Source organism: Microcebus murinus, chromosome 6, assembly GCF_040939455.1.
Source record: "Microcebus murinus isolate Inina chromosome 6, M.murinus_Inina_mat1.0, whole genome shotgun sequence".
In the NCBI taxonomy this organism is placed as follows: Eukaryota; Metazoa; Chordata; class Mammalia; order Primates; family Cheirogaleidae; genus Microcebus; species Microcebus murinus.
The window spans coordinates 87,894,434-87,911,195 of NC_134109.1; the positions used below are offsets into that span (position 1 = coordinate 87,894,434).

The 16,762-nt window shown below is 42.4% G+C and overlaps 1 protein-coding gene across 9 annotated transcripts in view; it reads right to left on the reverse strand.

The window, feature by feature from the left end:
- Positions 1 to 16,762, reverse strand: part of ATP8B4 (ATPase phospholipid transporting 8B4 (putative)) — a 224,076-nt gene that overhangs the window by 201,038 nt on the left and 6,276 nt on the right. For 8 of the 9 annotated variants that reach the window (XM_076004353.1, XM_076004354.1, XM_076004355.1 and 5 more), the window contains exons 2-3: positions 10,022 to 10,113; positions 6,188 to 6,253 (exon numbers count right to left, since the gene is read on the reverse strand). In XM_076004353.1, coding sequence (XP_075860468.1) covers positions 6,188 to 6,215 — 28 coding nt within the window. In that variant the 5' untranslated portion in view covers positions 6,216 to 6,253; positions 10,022 to 10,113. Of the gene's footprint in view, positions 1 to 6,187; positions 6,254 to 10,021; positions 10,114 to 16,762 lie in introns of those variants that run through there. The other variant, XM_076004358.1, reaches the window with a different exon arrangement.

Genomic DNA, 16,762 nt, shown 5'->3' on the forward strand with positions numbered 1-16,762 from the left:
CAGGGAAATGCAAATCAAAACCACAATGAGATATCACTTAACTCCAGTGAGAATGGCCTTTATCAAAAAGTCTCCAAACAATAAATGCTGGCGCGGATGCAGAGAGAGAGGAACACTCCTACACTGCTGGTGGGACTGCAAACTAGTTCAACCTCTGTGGAAAGCAATATGGGGATACCTTAAAGCGATACAAGTGGATCTACCATTTGATCCAGCAATCCCATTACTGGACATCTACCCAAAAGATCCAATGACACTCTACAAAAAAAGACACCTGCACTTGATTGTTTATAGCAGCACAATTCATAATTGCAAGGCTGTGGAAAGAGCCCAAGTGCCCATCAATCCAAGAATGGATTAATAAAATGTGGTGTATGTATACCATGGAGTACTATTCAGCTCTAAGAAACAACAGTGATATAGCACATCTTATATTTTCCTGGTTAGAGCTGGAACCCATACTACTAAGTGAAGTATCCCAAGAATGGAAAAACAAGCACCACATATACTCACTAGCAAACTGGTATTAACTGAGCAGCACCTAAGTGGACACATAGGTACTACAGTAATAGGGTATTGGGCAGGTGGGAGGGGGGAGGGTATATACATACATAATGAGTGAGATGTGCACCATCTGGGGGATGGTCATGCTGGAAACTCAGACTTGTGGGGGGAGAGTGGAGAGGGCATTTATTGAAACCTTAAAATTTGTACCCCCATAATATGCTGAAATAAAAATAATAATAATAATAAATTTATTATAATAAATAAAAAAACAATGTTAGTGGCATTAAATAATCTAATTATACAGAAAAACAAACATATGGGCTTTATTCCTCCATTGGAGACCCAAACCAATAAAATCCAAAATTCTACTGGCACTGAGGCTCCATGATCCCTGGGTCCTATTACTGCCTGTTAGTTTGTTAAGCAGACATGATCATGCAACATTTGTTTTAAGAGAATTCACTATAAAATGCCTGAGAAACAGTATATAATCTTCAACCAGAGCAACTGACCACTATTGTTTCTGCCAACACTGGACAACTATTCATTTATGGAGAGTCACCATAAATAAATAGCCCTTATGAAATTCGTGGTCCCAGAGGGTACAGAAGAGGCTCTCAGGGCTTCCCAAATGTCCTCTTAGAAATCAGACCCCCATGCAAGTTACTTCAGTAAATAGGAAACAACCCCCCCCCGGGGGGGGGGCCAATAATACTCATGTCAGCCACAAAAGTGGACAAAATCACTTTTGCAAAACCTAGAATTTTAGGAGTAAAACCTAGAAATCCATGACTGTACCATATATCTATTAATTAAGTATATTTATATAGTGCTTTTATAATCTATAAAGTACGTCACATATTTTATCTCACCTTATGTTTGCCCTCACAGTAACCTTCAGAGGTAGACATTAGGGTTTCACTTTATAAATGATCAAAGTGAAGCTCAGAGAATGTGAGTCCCAATGCCTCGTAAGTGGAGGTCCCTCCGACCAGGTCTGACTCGTGTTGTTTCTGTCATACCACAACTGTGTCCACAGAGGACAATTACAGAAAATTAGCAGAGCCTTGCACGCCCATGGCACCCATTCTGGCCAAACCCAGTAAATTCTTACGCTATTAATCTAGATGACCCACGTTACATCACAGCCACCCAGAATCAATCTTATACACCTGGCATGTATAAATTAAACAAGAAAAAAGTGAAGATGTTCGTTTGCAATGAAAATACATGAGTACCATACAGTTCTGTATTGTTACATAATTTTTAAACTTACAGGAGCAATGATATCTTGAAAGCACTACCATCACTATAAGCATCTTCGACTGCTTGCTATACATAGGTTCACAAAAATGAGCATAAGGAACAAAGAGCTGTCTCTCTCTCCTCCCCAGGACCTAGAGAGTTGCTCTCTGAAAGCTTCTAAACGTGTCCAATTCAGAGCTGACTTGTCCATGAGGCAGAGAAGGCAGAGTGCCTAGGGCCCGTGACACTTTTAAAGGCTCGCAAAAATGTTTTCATTTGCATTTATTTTATAATCAGAAAAAAATTGATATAATAATGAATACATAATAATCAATCTAGCCTGGCTTATATTTGTCTTTATACCGACACAGTTGTAAAATATAATTTTTAATATCTTTTTATGCAGGAAGGGGGGCCTCCCAAGGCAAAAATGCCTAGGGACCACGGGAGACATATGCAGCTTTGGTCTGGTTATTCCCATCCCACATCCCATAAACATACTGAGGGCTTCCGTTGAGGTGTAATGCCTGCTGGCTCCATGACACCACCTCCCCACGCACTCCCCCCCAACTTTTGAATCAAGAACAGCGTTAGCTAGTTTATAAAAGGCCTCTAATTATCTACTTATTTTGCTTTCCATATTACCAAACTAATGAGATTTGCATTAGGTATTTTACACATGAGCAAAGTTCTTCCTGACAGCTTTGTGGAAAAGATCAAATATGCTTTTTTTTTTTTGAGACAGAGTCTCCCTTTCTTGCCCAGGCTACAGTGCCGTGGCATCATCCTAGCTCACAGCAACCTCAAACTCCTGGGCTCAAGCAATCCTTCTGCCTCAACCTCCCTCCCAAGTAGCTGGGACTACAGGCATGCGCCACCATGCCCGGCTAATTTTTTCTGTATATTTTTAGCTGTCCAATTAACTTCTTTCTGTTTTTGGTAGAGACGGGGTCTCGCTCTTACTCAGGCTGGTCTCGAACTCCTGAGCTCAAATGATCCACCCACCTCGGCCTCACCGAGTGCTAGGATGACAGGGCGTGAGCCACCGTGCTCAGCCCCAAATACACTTTAAAACCATTTGTCTCTGGGTCTCCCATACAAGCTCTACAGAAAGGAGGAATTACAAAGAACAAACAGAAAACAGACTGTAATTACAATGTTTTAAATATTTGAGTCAATGGGCTGGAATTTTTCACAGCCTGAAGAATGTAAGACTTAGCTACAGACAATAAAGAATAAAGCATATCTGGGATAAAATTATTATTTTCCCACAACACTCACGACTGGCTTGTCATATTTTCACACACATTGTCAATAGCCTAAGCTTCCTGATGATGCTGTGAAAGTTTATATAAATGTAAATGCACCTTTATTACATGTTGCAGACATGAACTATCTCACTGAGGTACAATGTCACCTCTGCTTGGTTTTTCCCTGTGATAACCCCATGCTGAGTAGGAGGTCTCTAGCCTGTGTTCCTCTAGCAACCGTACCTTTGGAAGTGATCTGTATTAAATTGCTTTTAAGTTAGCACTGCTACCATAAACTTAAAAATTGTGAGAGGATACATATATGTTATTGAAATGTAAAAAGCTACTGGAAGTCAAGGTTGGCACTATCTAGCTCTAGCATATTGTAGGGACTCCAAAATGTTTGTTGACTGACTGAATAAGTGTATGAATATCTTAAGTTTAAAAAAAGCTCTCCAGACCATTATCTGATCTACAGGAACTGAAGTAATCCAAAGATGCATCAGTTCCAGTCATGATGATGCAAACGGTGGTGATGTAAATGCCAGTCTCTCCGGTCATATGGCCACTGTAACAAGTCCAAGAAGAAATGACTGGCACCAGCTTTCTCTGCCAAACAGCGCCAGGGAACAGGTATAGACACAGCTATGTGGCCGACACTTTTAGCCTCCTTACCTAGCAATGACTATTTGTCTGTAAAATGAAATTCTGTGTGAGGAAGATCAGCAAGTTGCATTCCACATTAAAAAACTGTCAGTTAACTAATTAATTAATTGTCCATTTAAAAACAAATATTATCTATTTAGTATATGTGCCAAAAAAAGTTTAATACAAGTTGATTCAGGAGGAATTAATTAAACCATTCTAGAATATTTTACAAAATAGCTGGACTAAACTTTTTCAAAATTCAAAATAATGAAAAACTATTCTAAATTTAAAAGAAAATAAAGGGGCTAAAAGCCAAACTTGAGTGGTTAGTGTACCAAAAACTAAAACCAGCTCTAAGAGATGAGATGTTTTTGGAGACAATTAGGGGAATTAAAAAATGGAATGTATGTTTTTTATCAATGTTACATTTCTTGGGTGTGGTGATGAAATTGTAATTATGTGGGAGAATGTCCTTGTTCTTAGGATATGTGTGCTGAAGTACTTGGGAATAAGCATCATGATGTCTACTACAACTTAATTTTCAGGTAGTTTAACAATGACAAAAACAAATGTGTGTGTGTGCACATGCACAAATGCATTTGTGTAGAGAAAGAGAGAAATAGAAGAAGCAAATGTGGCAAAGAGGTAATAATTATAGAATTAAGGTAAAGGGTATATGGGTGATCACTGTATCATTCTTTCAATTTTTCTGTAAAGTTCAACATTTTCAAAATAAAAAGTTAGGTGAAAACATAAATAATAATGTTATCAAGGAATGTTTAAAGACAAAAAAGTTATCTATGTTTATGATATTAAGTTTAAAGAGGAGGTCTCAAGATAATGTACAGCATAATTCCATTTGAGAATATCTATTTGGATTAATATACATAATTACACAAATGTGTTAATAAAGGTCACTGTAATTGGAGCCTTCTAAAGTTGTGCAACACAGCAGCCTTAAATGGTTACCTCTGGATTGCACAATTACAGTGACTTCTGGTTTTTTGTTTGTTTGTTTTTTGAGACAGCATCTCACTCTGTTGTATGGGCTAGAGTGCAGTGGCATCATCATAGCTCACAGCAACCTCAAACTCCTGAGCTCAAGCGATCCTTCTCCCTCAGCCTCCTAAGTAACTAGGACTACAGGCATGCACCACCATGCCTGGCTAATTTTTTCTATTTTTAGTAGAGATAGGGTCTCATTCTTGCTCAGGCTGGTCTCAAACTCCCGACCAAAAGCAATCCTCCCTCCTCACTCTTCCAAAGTGCTAGAATTACAGGTGTGAGCCACTACACCCAGCCTGCTTTCTTATATTTATCTATTAAAAATTGCCTGCTTTTACATATATACATTCATATATGCATATAATATACTTTTAGGAGAGTGACACCTGGATCTTGGATTATGTTCTTAACACACTGAAACCTTGCAACACTGGTCCTTTTGGAAACTTGTCCATGTTAAAGCTGGTTAAGCTTATGTTTGTAATATTAAGATTATACATGTGATTTGATATAAATAAATTATTTCACTTGGAAAAGAAAAAAATTATGACAGTGATTCTAGGCACATGACTGGCATTGGGAATATGAATGTATTGCCCCAAAGGACATAACTAATGGCCTGGGGGTGGGAACTAAGATTGCAGAGTTCAGCTCATTATGAGACTGAATGTTGCAATGAATAAGTGTCCAACAAGGGAATGGACTGCACCGTGAAATAATTACCTATAGAAGTAGGTTAACCACCTGTCATGGATATTATTAGAAGGAGGAACAAGCTATTAGATAAACTCTAATCCAGCCTTTAGTTTCTAAAGAGTCTATGATGAAAAAATTTTTTTAAAAAAATAGTAATAAACTGGATACATGCCCACTGAAGAAAAAGCTATATGATAGTCTGTCACTGATTAATAACTTGAGACAAAAGAAAGGATCGATACTCTATGATCAGGATGCTATATTAAAGAAAGTGGAATATCATCTATACTATTCAGTAGACAGATTACTCAACCAAAAAAAAAAAAAAAAAAAAAACAAGTGTTTCCTGCTGTCATGACCAAAATGATTTCTAACTATATGAACTGTTTTAAACATGAGAACATTCACACAATGGAACACTGCTTGGAAATTAAAAATGAAGAACTATTGACACATACAACCATATACATAGGTATGTGTCAAAAACCTTATGCTGAACAAAAGAAGCAGGACACAAGAATACATACTGTATGATTTCATTTATATTCATTTCAAAACTAAGTCAAACTGATCTGATAGAAATCAGAAGATGGTGGTAGAGCTGTAGGAAGAATGGGTGAAAAGAGGTATGATTTCTGGGGCAGTAGAAATAAATGTTTTATATCTGTTTTACACACCCTTGGTAGTTACATAGGTGTATTCAATTGTTAAAGCTCATTGAACTGAACTCTTAGACCTGTGTGTTTTTTTGTGTATAAATTAAACCTCCATAAAAAAAAATAAAAATAATATTTTAAAAACATCACTTTGTGTCACCTGAAGAACTCAATACTTACCAAGTGATTTCTTTTTACTGCAGAACATTATTGCACCTGATCTTTCACCAGGTCTCAACAGCCGGCCTACGTAAGAAAACAGAAATATGCAATATTAGTATTTGAAAAATGCTCAATAACCATAAATTTACACCCTTCAACTTTGTTCCTAGATAAACCTAGATGACTAGGAAGTAACTGATACAAGAAGGAACAACAGATTCAATTTATCAGGTTTAAATCTAACCACATAATAATTCTGTACAAAAATAATCTATTTGTATTATAAAGGTTATATGGGACAACTCAAAGTAAACACAAGTGTGCCATTCAATTTTGCATTAAAACTGAGTCAAATTTTCTAATACATTCCAAACCCTGTGAATCAGAATACCCCAGGGGGAAGGCTCAGCATCTGCCTTTTTAGTCAAGTGCCTTAGGTGACTCCTACACACAGCCAGAGCTGAGAACCCCAGCTGAGTTTGGGAAGCTACATGTAAGAGGAAATTATTGGCCATGCTCTAGAGAAACAAAATGCAATCCCAAAGTTTTCCTCAATTTATTCTAATAGGTGTAGTCTTTCCCAGGTGGTCACAAAAAAAGCCAGAATAAGATCATTATTATATTTCTTTTTTTTTTTCCTATATGTCATCTAATTTCCTTCATATGGTAAACTCTATTAGAAAGATTTGGAATGAATAAAGGGGCAAGCAAATGACTTCAAACATTCAGAACCCAGCAAACCATGGGCATGAATTCAGGCACCTTTGCAAACCCGTGGCAGAGTAGGCAGAGGTATTGAATGCGGGCTCTCTCGGTTATTAATAGAAAGACTTGTTTGCTTCCTGCTCAGTTAAGTGCTGTGGCAGGATGCAGCAAACCTACATGAAGAAGAAGTTGGCCAGCCATGTGGAGGGAGACCAGAGAAGGGGAAGCTTATGGCTTAGCAGTTACTAAAAGAAAAGAGGTTGCAGGGGAAGTGCAACAGTGGCCACTGCCCCACTACAAATTCCTCGGAGTCTAGAGAGCCTGGAGCCATCAGTATTTCTTCTTGTTGTGCCCTCTGGGGTGTCCCAGACAAATAGTGCCACTGACACTTTACAGGACCCAGTGTATTCTAAGGGCCAGGTTACTAAAACTTACGAATGCAAGCAAGCAGGAATAGGTCCTCAAATACAACCCACCAGCAACTTCCTATTCATCCCTCCACACCTACCGGCTGCCACCAAGGCTGCCTGAGGCCATCCCTCCTACCCCTTGCTCACGACTCCCCCACCCCAGCCCCCAGCAGCAGTTGTCTCTAGGACGTGCCTGCTGGCCGCAGTGGTTGCTTTTCCCTGCCTTCCTCCTAACAGGTCTCCCTGGCTGCAGCCCATAGCCCAGTGTCCACACTGAAGCCAGAGTCATCTTTATAAAAGGGAATGGCATCATGTCACGCCCCTGCTAAAAACCCTGCAAACACCTCCATTTAGCCTTAGAAAAAAAGACCAAATTCTAACATGACTCGTAGGGCCTTCTGCAACCTGGTCCTTGTTCATCTTCCCAACTTGACTCCTTGTCATTCTCCCTCACTGCCCCCATGTCTCCTTGCACCTCCCCCATGCCTATACTCCGGAAATAGTCAACTCGACTCCTTTCTGTTTAGGGGCCTTCACATATTCTCTTCCCTCTGCCTATAACCATTTAACCCCATGTCTACTCCCTTTACCAGACTAACTCCTGCTCCCCTGTGCAATATCAACTCCCACATCACTTCCTCTTGGAGGCCTTCCCTGACCCCCCAAATCAGAGATAGGAGCACTTCCTGTGTGCTCCTAGGGAGCCCAGCACTGCCTGTTTCAGAGTTCCTATCGCTCTTGAATGCATTTTCCTATCATATTGGCTGTTTCCCAATCAGCCCACAAACTCCACCAGGGAAGGGGTCCATGGCTGTCCCTCCAGTATCTAAAGCATGCCTGGCACATAATGCTCAATAAACATTTGCTGAATGAAAGATGATGAATGGATAATGTCCTCAATTTCTATGAGAAATGGAGCTAGGGCTTCCAGATGCAAAAAGGCACTTCTGTTTTAGAAATTTTCTCTTCCCAGACCATACACTCCAGCCCCAAGTGCCAGAAGGTCTTAGATCTGCCTTCCCTAGCTGGGCGGGAGGGGCTGCAGCTTTTGGGGCTCTTCCCTCCCTCTTGCTGATGCCCATCCTCTTGTGCACCCCTACTTCCAGCCTAGGAAGAACCATGAAGGATGAGCCAAATTTAGTTAGCAATAGAAAAGTGTTACAGGCAAATGGAAGAGCTGGATAAAGAAGAGGAAAAGAGCAAACCTTGGGAGAGGAGAACAGTGAAGAGTCGCTGTGGCTATAAAGGAAGATGCACAAAAAGGATTTGGGGGCTGAATGTCGTGGCTCACGCCTGTAACCCTTGCACTTTGGGAGACTAAGGTGGAAGGATTGCTTGAGGCCAGGAGTTTGAGACCAGCCTGAGCAATAGCGTGAGACCCCATCTCTACAAAGAACAGAAAAGTTAGCCAAGCATGGTGGAACGTGCCTGTAGTCCCAGCTCCTCGAGAGGCTGAAGCAGGAGGATTGCTTGAGCCCAGGAGTTTGAGGTCACAGTGAGCTATGATCACCACAAAAAAAAAAAAAAAAGCTTTTTGAAGGTAAGGCCTACCTGTGAAAAATAACATAGACAAAAGTGAGTTTTCATCCATGAAGGACTTTCCTTGTTGTTTTTTTGTTTCACAAAATAGTCACAAACAAAAAAATAAAAATAAAAAAACCAAAATTGGTTTTGTTTCACACCATAATCGTAACAACAGACACAAATTGGCCTCAGGAAGGAGCATGATGACTGCTGTGATAATGACACCTGTATCTGGTGGCCCCATCTGGCCAGAGAATGTAAAGGCTCATCAGCAAGTTCTAAGCCAACTTGTTAGGGCTTGAAAACTCCCCCTGGAGACTAAGTCAGAATGCTCTGTTTTCTCGGGCTCAGAGTCCCTGGAGCAGAGGAAAAGAATAATTCTTTAAGAGAGGCGACAAAAAGAGACTCCACACCCTGACAGGGTCAAGGAGAATGCAGGCAGAAATTCATCTCTCAGAAAGTTAATAAGGTAGAGGCCTCTAGCCAACTTATCCTTTCTTTCTCTTTACTGCTTGGCTAGATTGATCTGAGGGCTTGGTACTAACAGATAACCAGTACGAAAGATGAACCTAAATGTATTTGTGTCATATAAAGGTAACTAAAGAGAAAATATCCATGTTTCTCTTTAGTGAGAAGAGAAACCTTCTCTTTAGTGAGAAGAGAATCTTATCTTAGATATTCCTGTTAGCACTTCTTATTTTAAAAGTTCCTAGACAATCAAACATAAAGCAATATACCATAACCCTCCTAAAATTACTTTTAAACCATATTGCTATGGCATTGCTTTTAATTTCTCTAATACCATCTTTCAAACTGTCTTTGAAACCTTGTATGTTAAAGAGACTGAATAAATCTATTTTTTAATGTTGGCCACTTTTGCTTTTATAAGAAATATTCTGAACTTCATAATTAACCAGAGTGATAATACAATCACTGTTATATGAATTTAAAGAATATTTCTGTAAGGTTTCCAGAAGTTGGTTCTTATTAATGATCTTACGTAAGTACTTTTACTCTCTAAAACATAAAGTGACAACGAAAAAGTAAAAAGTGGACATTCAAGCCCATGTTTACTCCAATCCAGTCTGTTTTTAGCAGCAACGGCAATACAGGTATATGTTATGGAGGATTCATACCTAATCTAGCAGATTCTAGCTTAACTCTGAGGAAGTCTCAATTGAGTCCTTTCATTATTGCACGTTTATCAACTCACCAAAATACCTCCGCTCCCACTTGCTCCACTTGTAAAGGTTGTCGGAATGAAGAAAAAGTCATCTTTTGTTGAACTTTTGAATCAATGAAGATCTAAGGAAATAGAGCAAACAAAATCAGGTAAGCAGAGAAAGGGTTGCTAAGGTCAAGTCCAGCTGAAGAAGCAGGAACTTAGGATGCTGAGATCTAACTTAACCCTTTGCAAGTCCTGAAGCCAGCGACATTGACATGACTACATTCCCCCTTTCTAAAATTGCCCCACAGAAGAAGAAATGGATAATGGAAAGCTGCCAGATGGGTATTATCTTACCCTTAACTTCTTCTTATACAAGGGATCGATTAAAATGGTAGTTTCCTCAGGTCAAAGTCCTAGTGGGTTTTTTTTCTTTACTTTTTTTTTTTTTTAAAAGAAAGGTATGGGAAGACAGAGAAGGAAAACAGAATAGCTAAGGGCTATACATATATTAATTCATTTAAAAATGCAATGAGTACTTTTTAAAAAGGATTGAAAATTATTCTGCTTGTTTTGCATTTATATTTTTCAAAGAAAAGATTGAAAATTATACTTCCATAAAGAATAATATTTTTTACATTTCAACTTTAGGTGTCGAATCTTGGTCACAGAAAATAATTCCCTTAATGAAGGGGGGCGGGTATATACATACATAATGAGTGAGATGTGCACCATCTGGGGGATGGTCATGCTGGAGACTCAGACTTGTGGGGGGAGGGGGGAAATGGGCATTTATTGAAACCTTAAAATCTGTACCCCCATAATATGCCCAAATAAAAAAAATAAATTAATTAATTTTTAAAAAGTGAAAAAAAAAATAATAATTCCCTTAATGAAAGAAATGGCAAAGTTAAAGGAAAACTCCAGTTGGTAGAGGGAAAATAAGAAGTTGGTTTTCGACAACTTGAGATTGAAGCGGTAGCAAGACATCCCAGTTGGAAGTGCTACGTCAGCAGCTTCGTGAGGAAGAGTGTATACTGTCCATATTATGATTACGCAAGGAGTTCTCTCCTCTTAGTGATCATGGGTGCACCTGGGTGCAGGTGACAAAGCTTTAAGCAAAGGATTAAAATGGAGATTCCCTTTGGCGATCTGAGGTCAGTCAACAAACAGTCCAGTCATTACAGCTAATTCTCCTTGCTCGGATTCCGTGCTCCCCAAGCAACCTGCTGGTGATAATTTGCTTTCACACAGGAGCCCGCCTTCAGGGAGAGGTTGTACAGTGAACATTCTGGTCCTCCTATGCTCATATTGCACATTTTGTATTAATCAATTGTCATTCTTGTATTTTATGCCATCAGTTTTCCTGAGCTGTGATTAACCTTCTCCAGAAAGAAAGATCTGGTTTTGGTGTGTGCTGCTGAGTTATGATCCAACGTCTACAAGACAATGGGCTCACTCTGGCCACAGCAAACACACCAGGAGGCCTCCAAGGGGAGGAGCAGCCTGAGGAGCTGCTCCAGGGCAGCAGGATGTGGTGGTTGGAAGCTTGTCCCTTGGTGTCACACAGCCTGGTCTTCCATTCCTACTTTTCCTACTAATTCATTTCGGGACCTGGGGCAAATACATTCTGCAAGCCTCACAGCCACCTGGGTGGGCCGTGAGGACAGGGCACACAGTAAAGGTGTGCATTAGGTGTCAGCTGTCTGAGAGGCGACCCTCAGGACTCTCTTTGTCAAAGTCTTGGCATAGGCCAGGCGGGGTGGCTCACGACTGTAATCCTAGCACTCTGGGAGGCCAAGGCAGGAGGATTGCTGGAGGTCAGGAGTTCAAAACCAGCCAGAGCAAGAGAGAGACCCTGTCTCTACTAAAAATAGAAACAAATTAATTGGCCAACTAAAAACATATAGAAAAAACTAGCCGGGCATGGTGGTGCATGCCTGTAGTCCCAGCTACTCGGGAGGCTGAGGCAGAAGGATTGCTTGAGCCCAGGAGTTTGAGGTTGCTGTGAGCTAGGCTGACGCCACGGCACTCTAGCCCAGGCAACAGAGTTAGACTCTGCCTCAAACAAAAAAAAAAAGTCTCGACATAAATGTTAGGAAGAAATGAGGACCGGGAGTGTAACTCCTTTAAAGACATCCTGCAGTCAAAGGAAGGAGGTGAGTGTGAATGGGTAAGGAGACCTAAACAGAAGATGTGCTTGGGGTGGGGAGACGGGGGGCTGGGATAATCTGAGGGGGCAGAGCCAGCACAAAGAGAAAGACTGAAAATCCAAGGCAGAGTGACAGAAAGGCAAGAGAATAGGAGGAGACTGGAAAAGAAAGGGGAAAGGAAGGGGCGAGGGCAGTTGAGGAGGAGACAGGAGCTGTCGAGGCCAGGAGGGAAGTCCCAGAAGCATCCTTGGCAGCCCTCCTGTGGCCCAGAGCCCTGCCCAGGCCAGCCCCTCCCTGCCTGTCTCCCGTCTCAGGCTAGGGAGGAAGTGACGTGTTCCCACCTGCCGGCGAGGTCTTCCGTTTCCTTTGAGCAATAGGTGCTCTCCGTTCTCAGGGACAAGACAGGCCAAGGGGGAAAGGACCCCATACAGCTCCAATGCACCCAACCCAGACCTACGCCTTACATGGACCTCCTGTCCTCCTCTCCTCCTATGCTCCATTTTTTGTGTTTTGTTTTGGGTTTGTTTGTTTGTTTGTTTGTTTGTTTGTTTGTTTGTTTGTTTTGAGACAGGGTCTTGCACTACCACCCCAGGTAGAGTGCAGTGGCATCATCATAGCTCACAGCAACCTCAGACTCCTGGCTCAAGGGATCCTCCTGCCTCAGCCTCCTGAGTAGCTGGGGCTACAGGCACGTGCCACCATATCCAGCTAATTTTTTCTATTTTTGGTAGAGATGGGTCTTGCTTTGCTCGAGCCAGTCTCAAACTCCTGAGCTCAAGCAATCCTCCTCCGGCCTCAGCCTCCCAGAGTGCTAGGATCGCAGGAGTGAGCCACCACACCCGGACTCCATTCTCTGGTCTGGTCTACTTGCCTTCCTCTTCCTCTGACTCTGCTTTCTCTTCCTTTTTGGAGGCAGAGTACTATACAGGAGAGATTTTTAGGATAACAAGATTCAAGTCCCAGCCCAGTTGCTTTCTATCTGGTACGACTTTGAGCAAGTCACTTATCCTTCCTGAGATCTAATCTCCGAATCTCTAAAACAGAGATAATGATGGCTTCCTCCGAGCAGGAGCTACATGAGGTTAAGTATATGTGCATGGACGGTTCAGGTCATAAAAGTGTGCTCCCCCTTCCTCCTCCTCAGTCTGCCTTTTCTCCTCCTACTCCCTCTCCTTTTCTCCTCTTTCAGTCTCCCTGTTTTCCGACTGTTTCTTCACATTTCTCACCAAAGCACTTGCTTCCCCACCCAACCCACCATCTCGCTAGGGACCAACCCAGCCAAGAACAGAGAGGAAGGGGCTGCCTGGAAAGAAGGGCAGCCCCAGTGTGGGCAGAGGGGAGTTTTGGAAAGGCCCCTGCCTGAGCAGGAGCAGGGCCTGAGGATGCAAAAATCAAGGACAGTGGGAGGGAAGGAGCCCCTCTCTGCTCTGGCCACCCCAATCTTCCCTGGTCCTAGTCCTGGCCCTTTGCCCTCACTCACCCACCCTACATCCCCAGAGGCTGACGAGCAAAGCCTCAGCGAGTCCTCCCAGCCCTGGACCCACACGGGGGTGACTTTGTTGTCACATCCACAGGCAACCCTGCCTACCAGCCCAAGAATCTTACCTGCAGGCTCCGTGCCAGCCCCCTGAGAAGCAGGCGAGACAAGGGACGTGAAATTAGCTCTAAGACCCCAGAGAAGGTGACTCTGGAGGAGCAGAGAAATCTCAGCCCTGGGAGATGAGACCAGTGAGGGGAAAGGAACGAGCCCAGGCCTCTGTCCCGCATGTGTGCAGCCCTGAGGGTCAGGGTGGCAGCTGCAGACAGTGTCTTAATCTTATATGGTGTCAAGGGCAGCTGCCAACAGCCACGGTGCTTATAAATTGTGGATATTGTACAAAAGAAGTAGTGATAAAAATTCAAGCCAATCTGTGTGTGTGTGTAAAAGTGATGATTAACACAGCCAGACTTATAAATTGCTAAGCAATTATAGGTATATCTAATTACCATGCCTCAACAATAAATTATTATATTTCCCGTATAACATATATCAGGGTAATTTCGCTGTGAGTCATCACGGCAACACTGAAGCATGTCTGTATTCCGTTAGGCACACGGCCATTACCCAGCCGGCGAAGTTTCCCTTCCGCCTTCTGTTTGTCCCCAGTTCGTCTTCTGCCTTGCTCTCCTAGTTTCCTTTTCTCTTTCCTTTCTCTTCCTTTCCTAGCCTGCTCTTGCCACCTCTCGTGCGTTTTCCCCTGCTTCTCCTCATCCTGTCCTTTCTCTTTTCAGACGTGCCTCCTGCTTTAGTACAGTCATCTTCCTTCCCCTTCTCACTTCCCCGTTCCTGCACCAGCCCTGGAGTCCGTTGGCCCGGCTTTGGCCCTGTTAACCCTCTAACCGCAAGCAAGTTCCCCTCTCTTCTAAGCCCCAGTTTTCTCGTCTGTCAACAGGGACAAGCAGAGCAACTCATGGAATCAGCAGAAAAACTAAATCCAGCCAACCTGAAAAGAAATTAGCATGATACCTTTTGCTGCAAAGGCAATACTCAATACTCAAAGGAAAGCTATTATTATTATTACGTTTCTTAAAATGTATGTTTTCACTCTCCGCATGTATTGTAGAAAAGCTCCTACCAAATTTGAGAGCCACCTCCTCCCTTTACAGACATGCAATCATCAAACACTTCTCAGGTGTCCGCTTGTCGTCTACCCTGGGCTGGGCGCAAGGGAGGCAGAGATGCGCTCCCTGTCCTTCAAAAGCCCACAGTCTGGGGACGAGGAGACCTGGCGCACACGTGAAAGATCGTTAGAATGGCGAGTGCAGGGCTACGGTAGAAGGAGGGACAGAGAACTATGGAGGCAGAGGGAAGGGAGTCACCAAGCTGGCTTTGCAGAGCCAGTAAGGCCTCATAGATGGTGATTCTGAGTTGAGTCCTTTTGAAAGGAAGAGAAGAATTTGCTAAATCAAACAAGGTAAGGACAGGCCAAAGGAACAGCATGAGAAAGACCAAGTGCTGGGAAGGGAAGGGAAGGTTTGGGGAGCGGTGACAGTCATGGCAACCCAGTCGTAGGGGGCAACCTGGTCACAAGGGCGTGTGGAGTGATGAGGGGCTGGCAAAGCAGGTAAGCACCGGATTCTGGAAGACGGCAGCCTCTTCATCATTGTCCTCATCATCACTGCCATTCTCTGGGTACTTGGCCTTGCACCAACCACTTGCTGTAGGTTAGCAGCTCATTTAATCCTCACTAAAACTCTATGGACTACCATTACCCTCATTGTAGAGATGAGGTGACACAGAGCCTTGCTGTGGTCACGGGGAGCCAGAGAGGTGTCTAAGTGGAATGGCGTGATTAGAATCCAAGCCCTCGTCCATCGTCCTTGCTCCCTTGTGTCTCTCTATGCCAGTCCATGCTGTCAGAGACTTTAGGGAGGTTGCTCTTACGGAGTGTCCTGGCATGGAAAAAGATGGGGATGCAAGGACAACTGGCAAGTGGAGCTGAATTCTAGAAATGGTTCCACAGTCCGATCGACAGTGTTTACAAACGGTTCGTGTGTGGCTGTGCACGAAAGGAGGAATCTGGGGTGACTTCTACATTTTTTCCTGAGGGCACTGAGAGAATAGAAGCACGTGCCATTAACTAAGATGACAAATACAGCAGTGAAGGGAGAAGGGGAGAAAGGGGAAAGGGAAAGGAGCAGGATTGGGGATGGGAGAATAATAAATTCACTGTAGACATTTTGAGTTTGCAGTGCCTCTTGATCATTGAAAACATCTTCAGTACCAAAGAGAAAAGACAGATCTGCAGACTCAGACTCATCGATGTATAGGAAGCACTGAGGTCATGGGGAATGAATAATCTCACCCAGGAAGAACAAAAACTGAACAGGGGTGAGAAGAAGACAGAGGGTGAGGATGAGTCAATAAACGAACACGGACAGAGCCCAAGGGAACATTCAACCTCAAAGGAAAGGCCAGAGAAGGGTCTATTGAAATGAAATGCTGTGCCCTTCTCACTGTGCCTTCTTCCTCGAGGCACCTAGCACAGTGCCTGGCACAGGGTAGATGCTCAAGGAACTTTAGTTGAGTAAATAAAAGCAGCAAGGAAAGAAAGGCAGCCCCAAAGGAAGGAAGGAGCATGTTTCCAAAAATACAATGATCTGCGATATTTAATATTTAATTAAAAATTTATTAAAAGTTACTATTTTTTCTTTGATATCTTTTCATGAGAAATGCTGAAAACAAACACTAGCTTCTAATTTTCATCCATGCCACACAAGCATCTAGATGATATACATTAAGAAGTTTTATTTCAAGTAGAGTTGCAATTTCCAATTTACTTTTAAATGGTTAAGTCTTTTTCTACCAAATGAAAATTTCCAATTTGCCACATATAAGCAAAGTAGGATCCTCCTGTGCACAAAACAATCCTCCAGAGGCACAAAAAAAGTCACCTGGTATTTCACTTTGAAAAATTCATATGTGTCGAGATAATACAAAGGCACAAGACGAATATAGGTTTAAAAAAAATCATTCTCATTCTGAGGTTCCTCAAAAAATTAAAAATAGATCTACCATATGACCCAGCAATCCCACTGCAGGGTATATATCCAAAAGAAAGGAAATCAGCATATCAAAGAGATATCTGCACTCCCG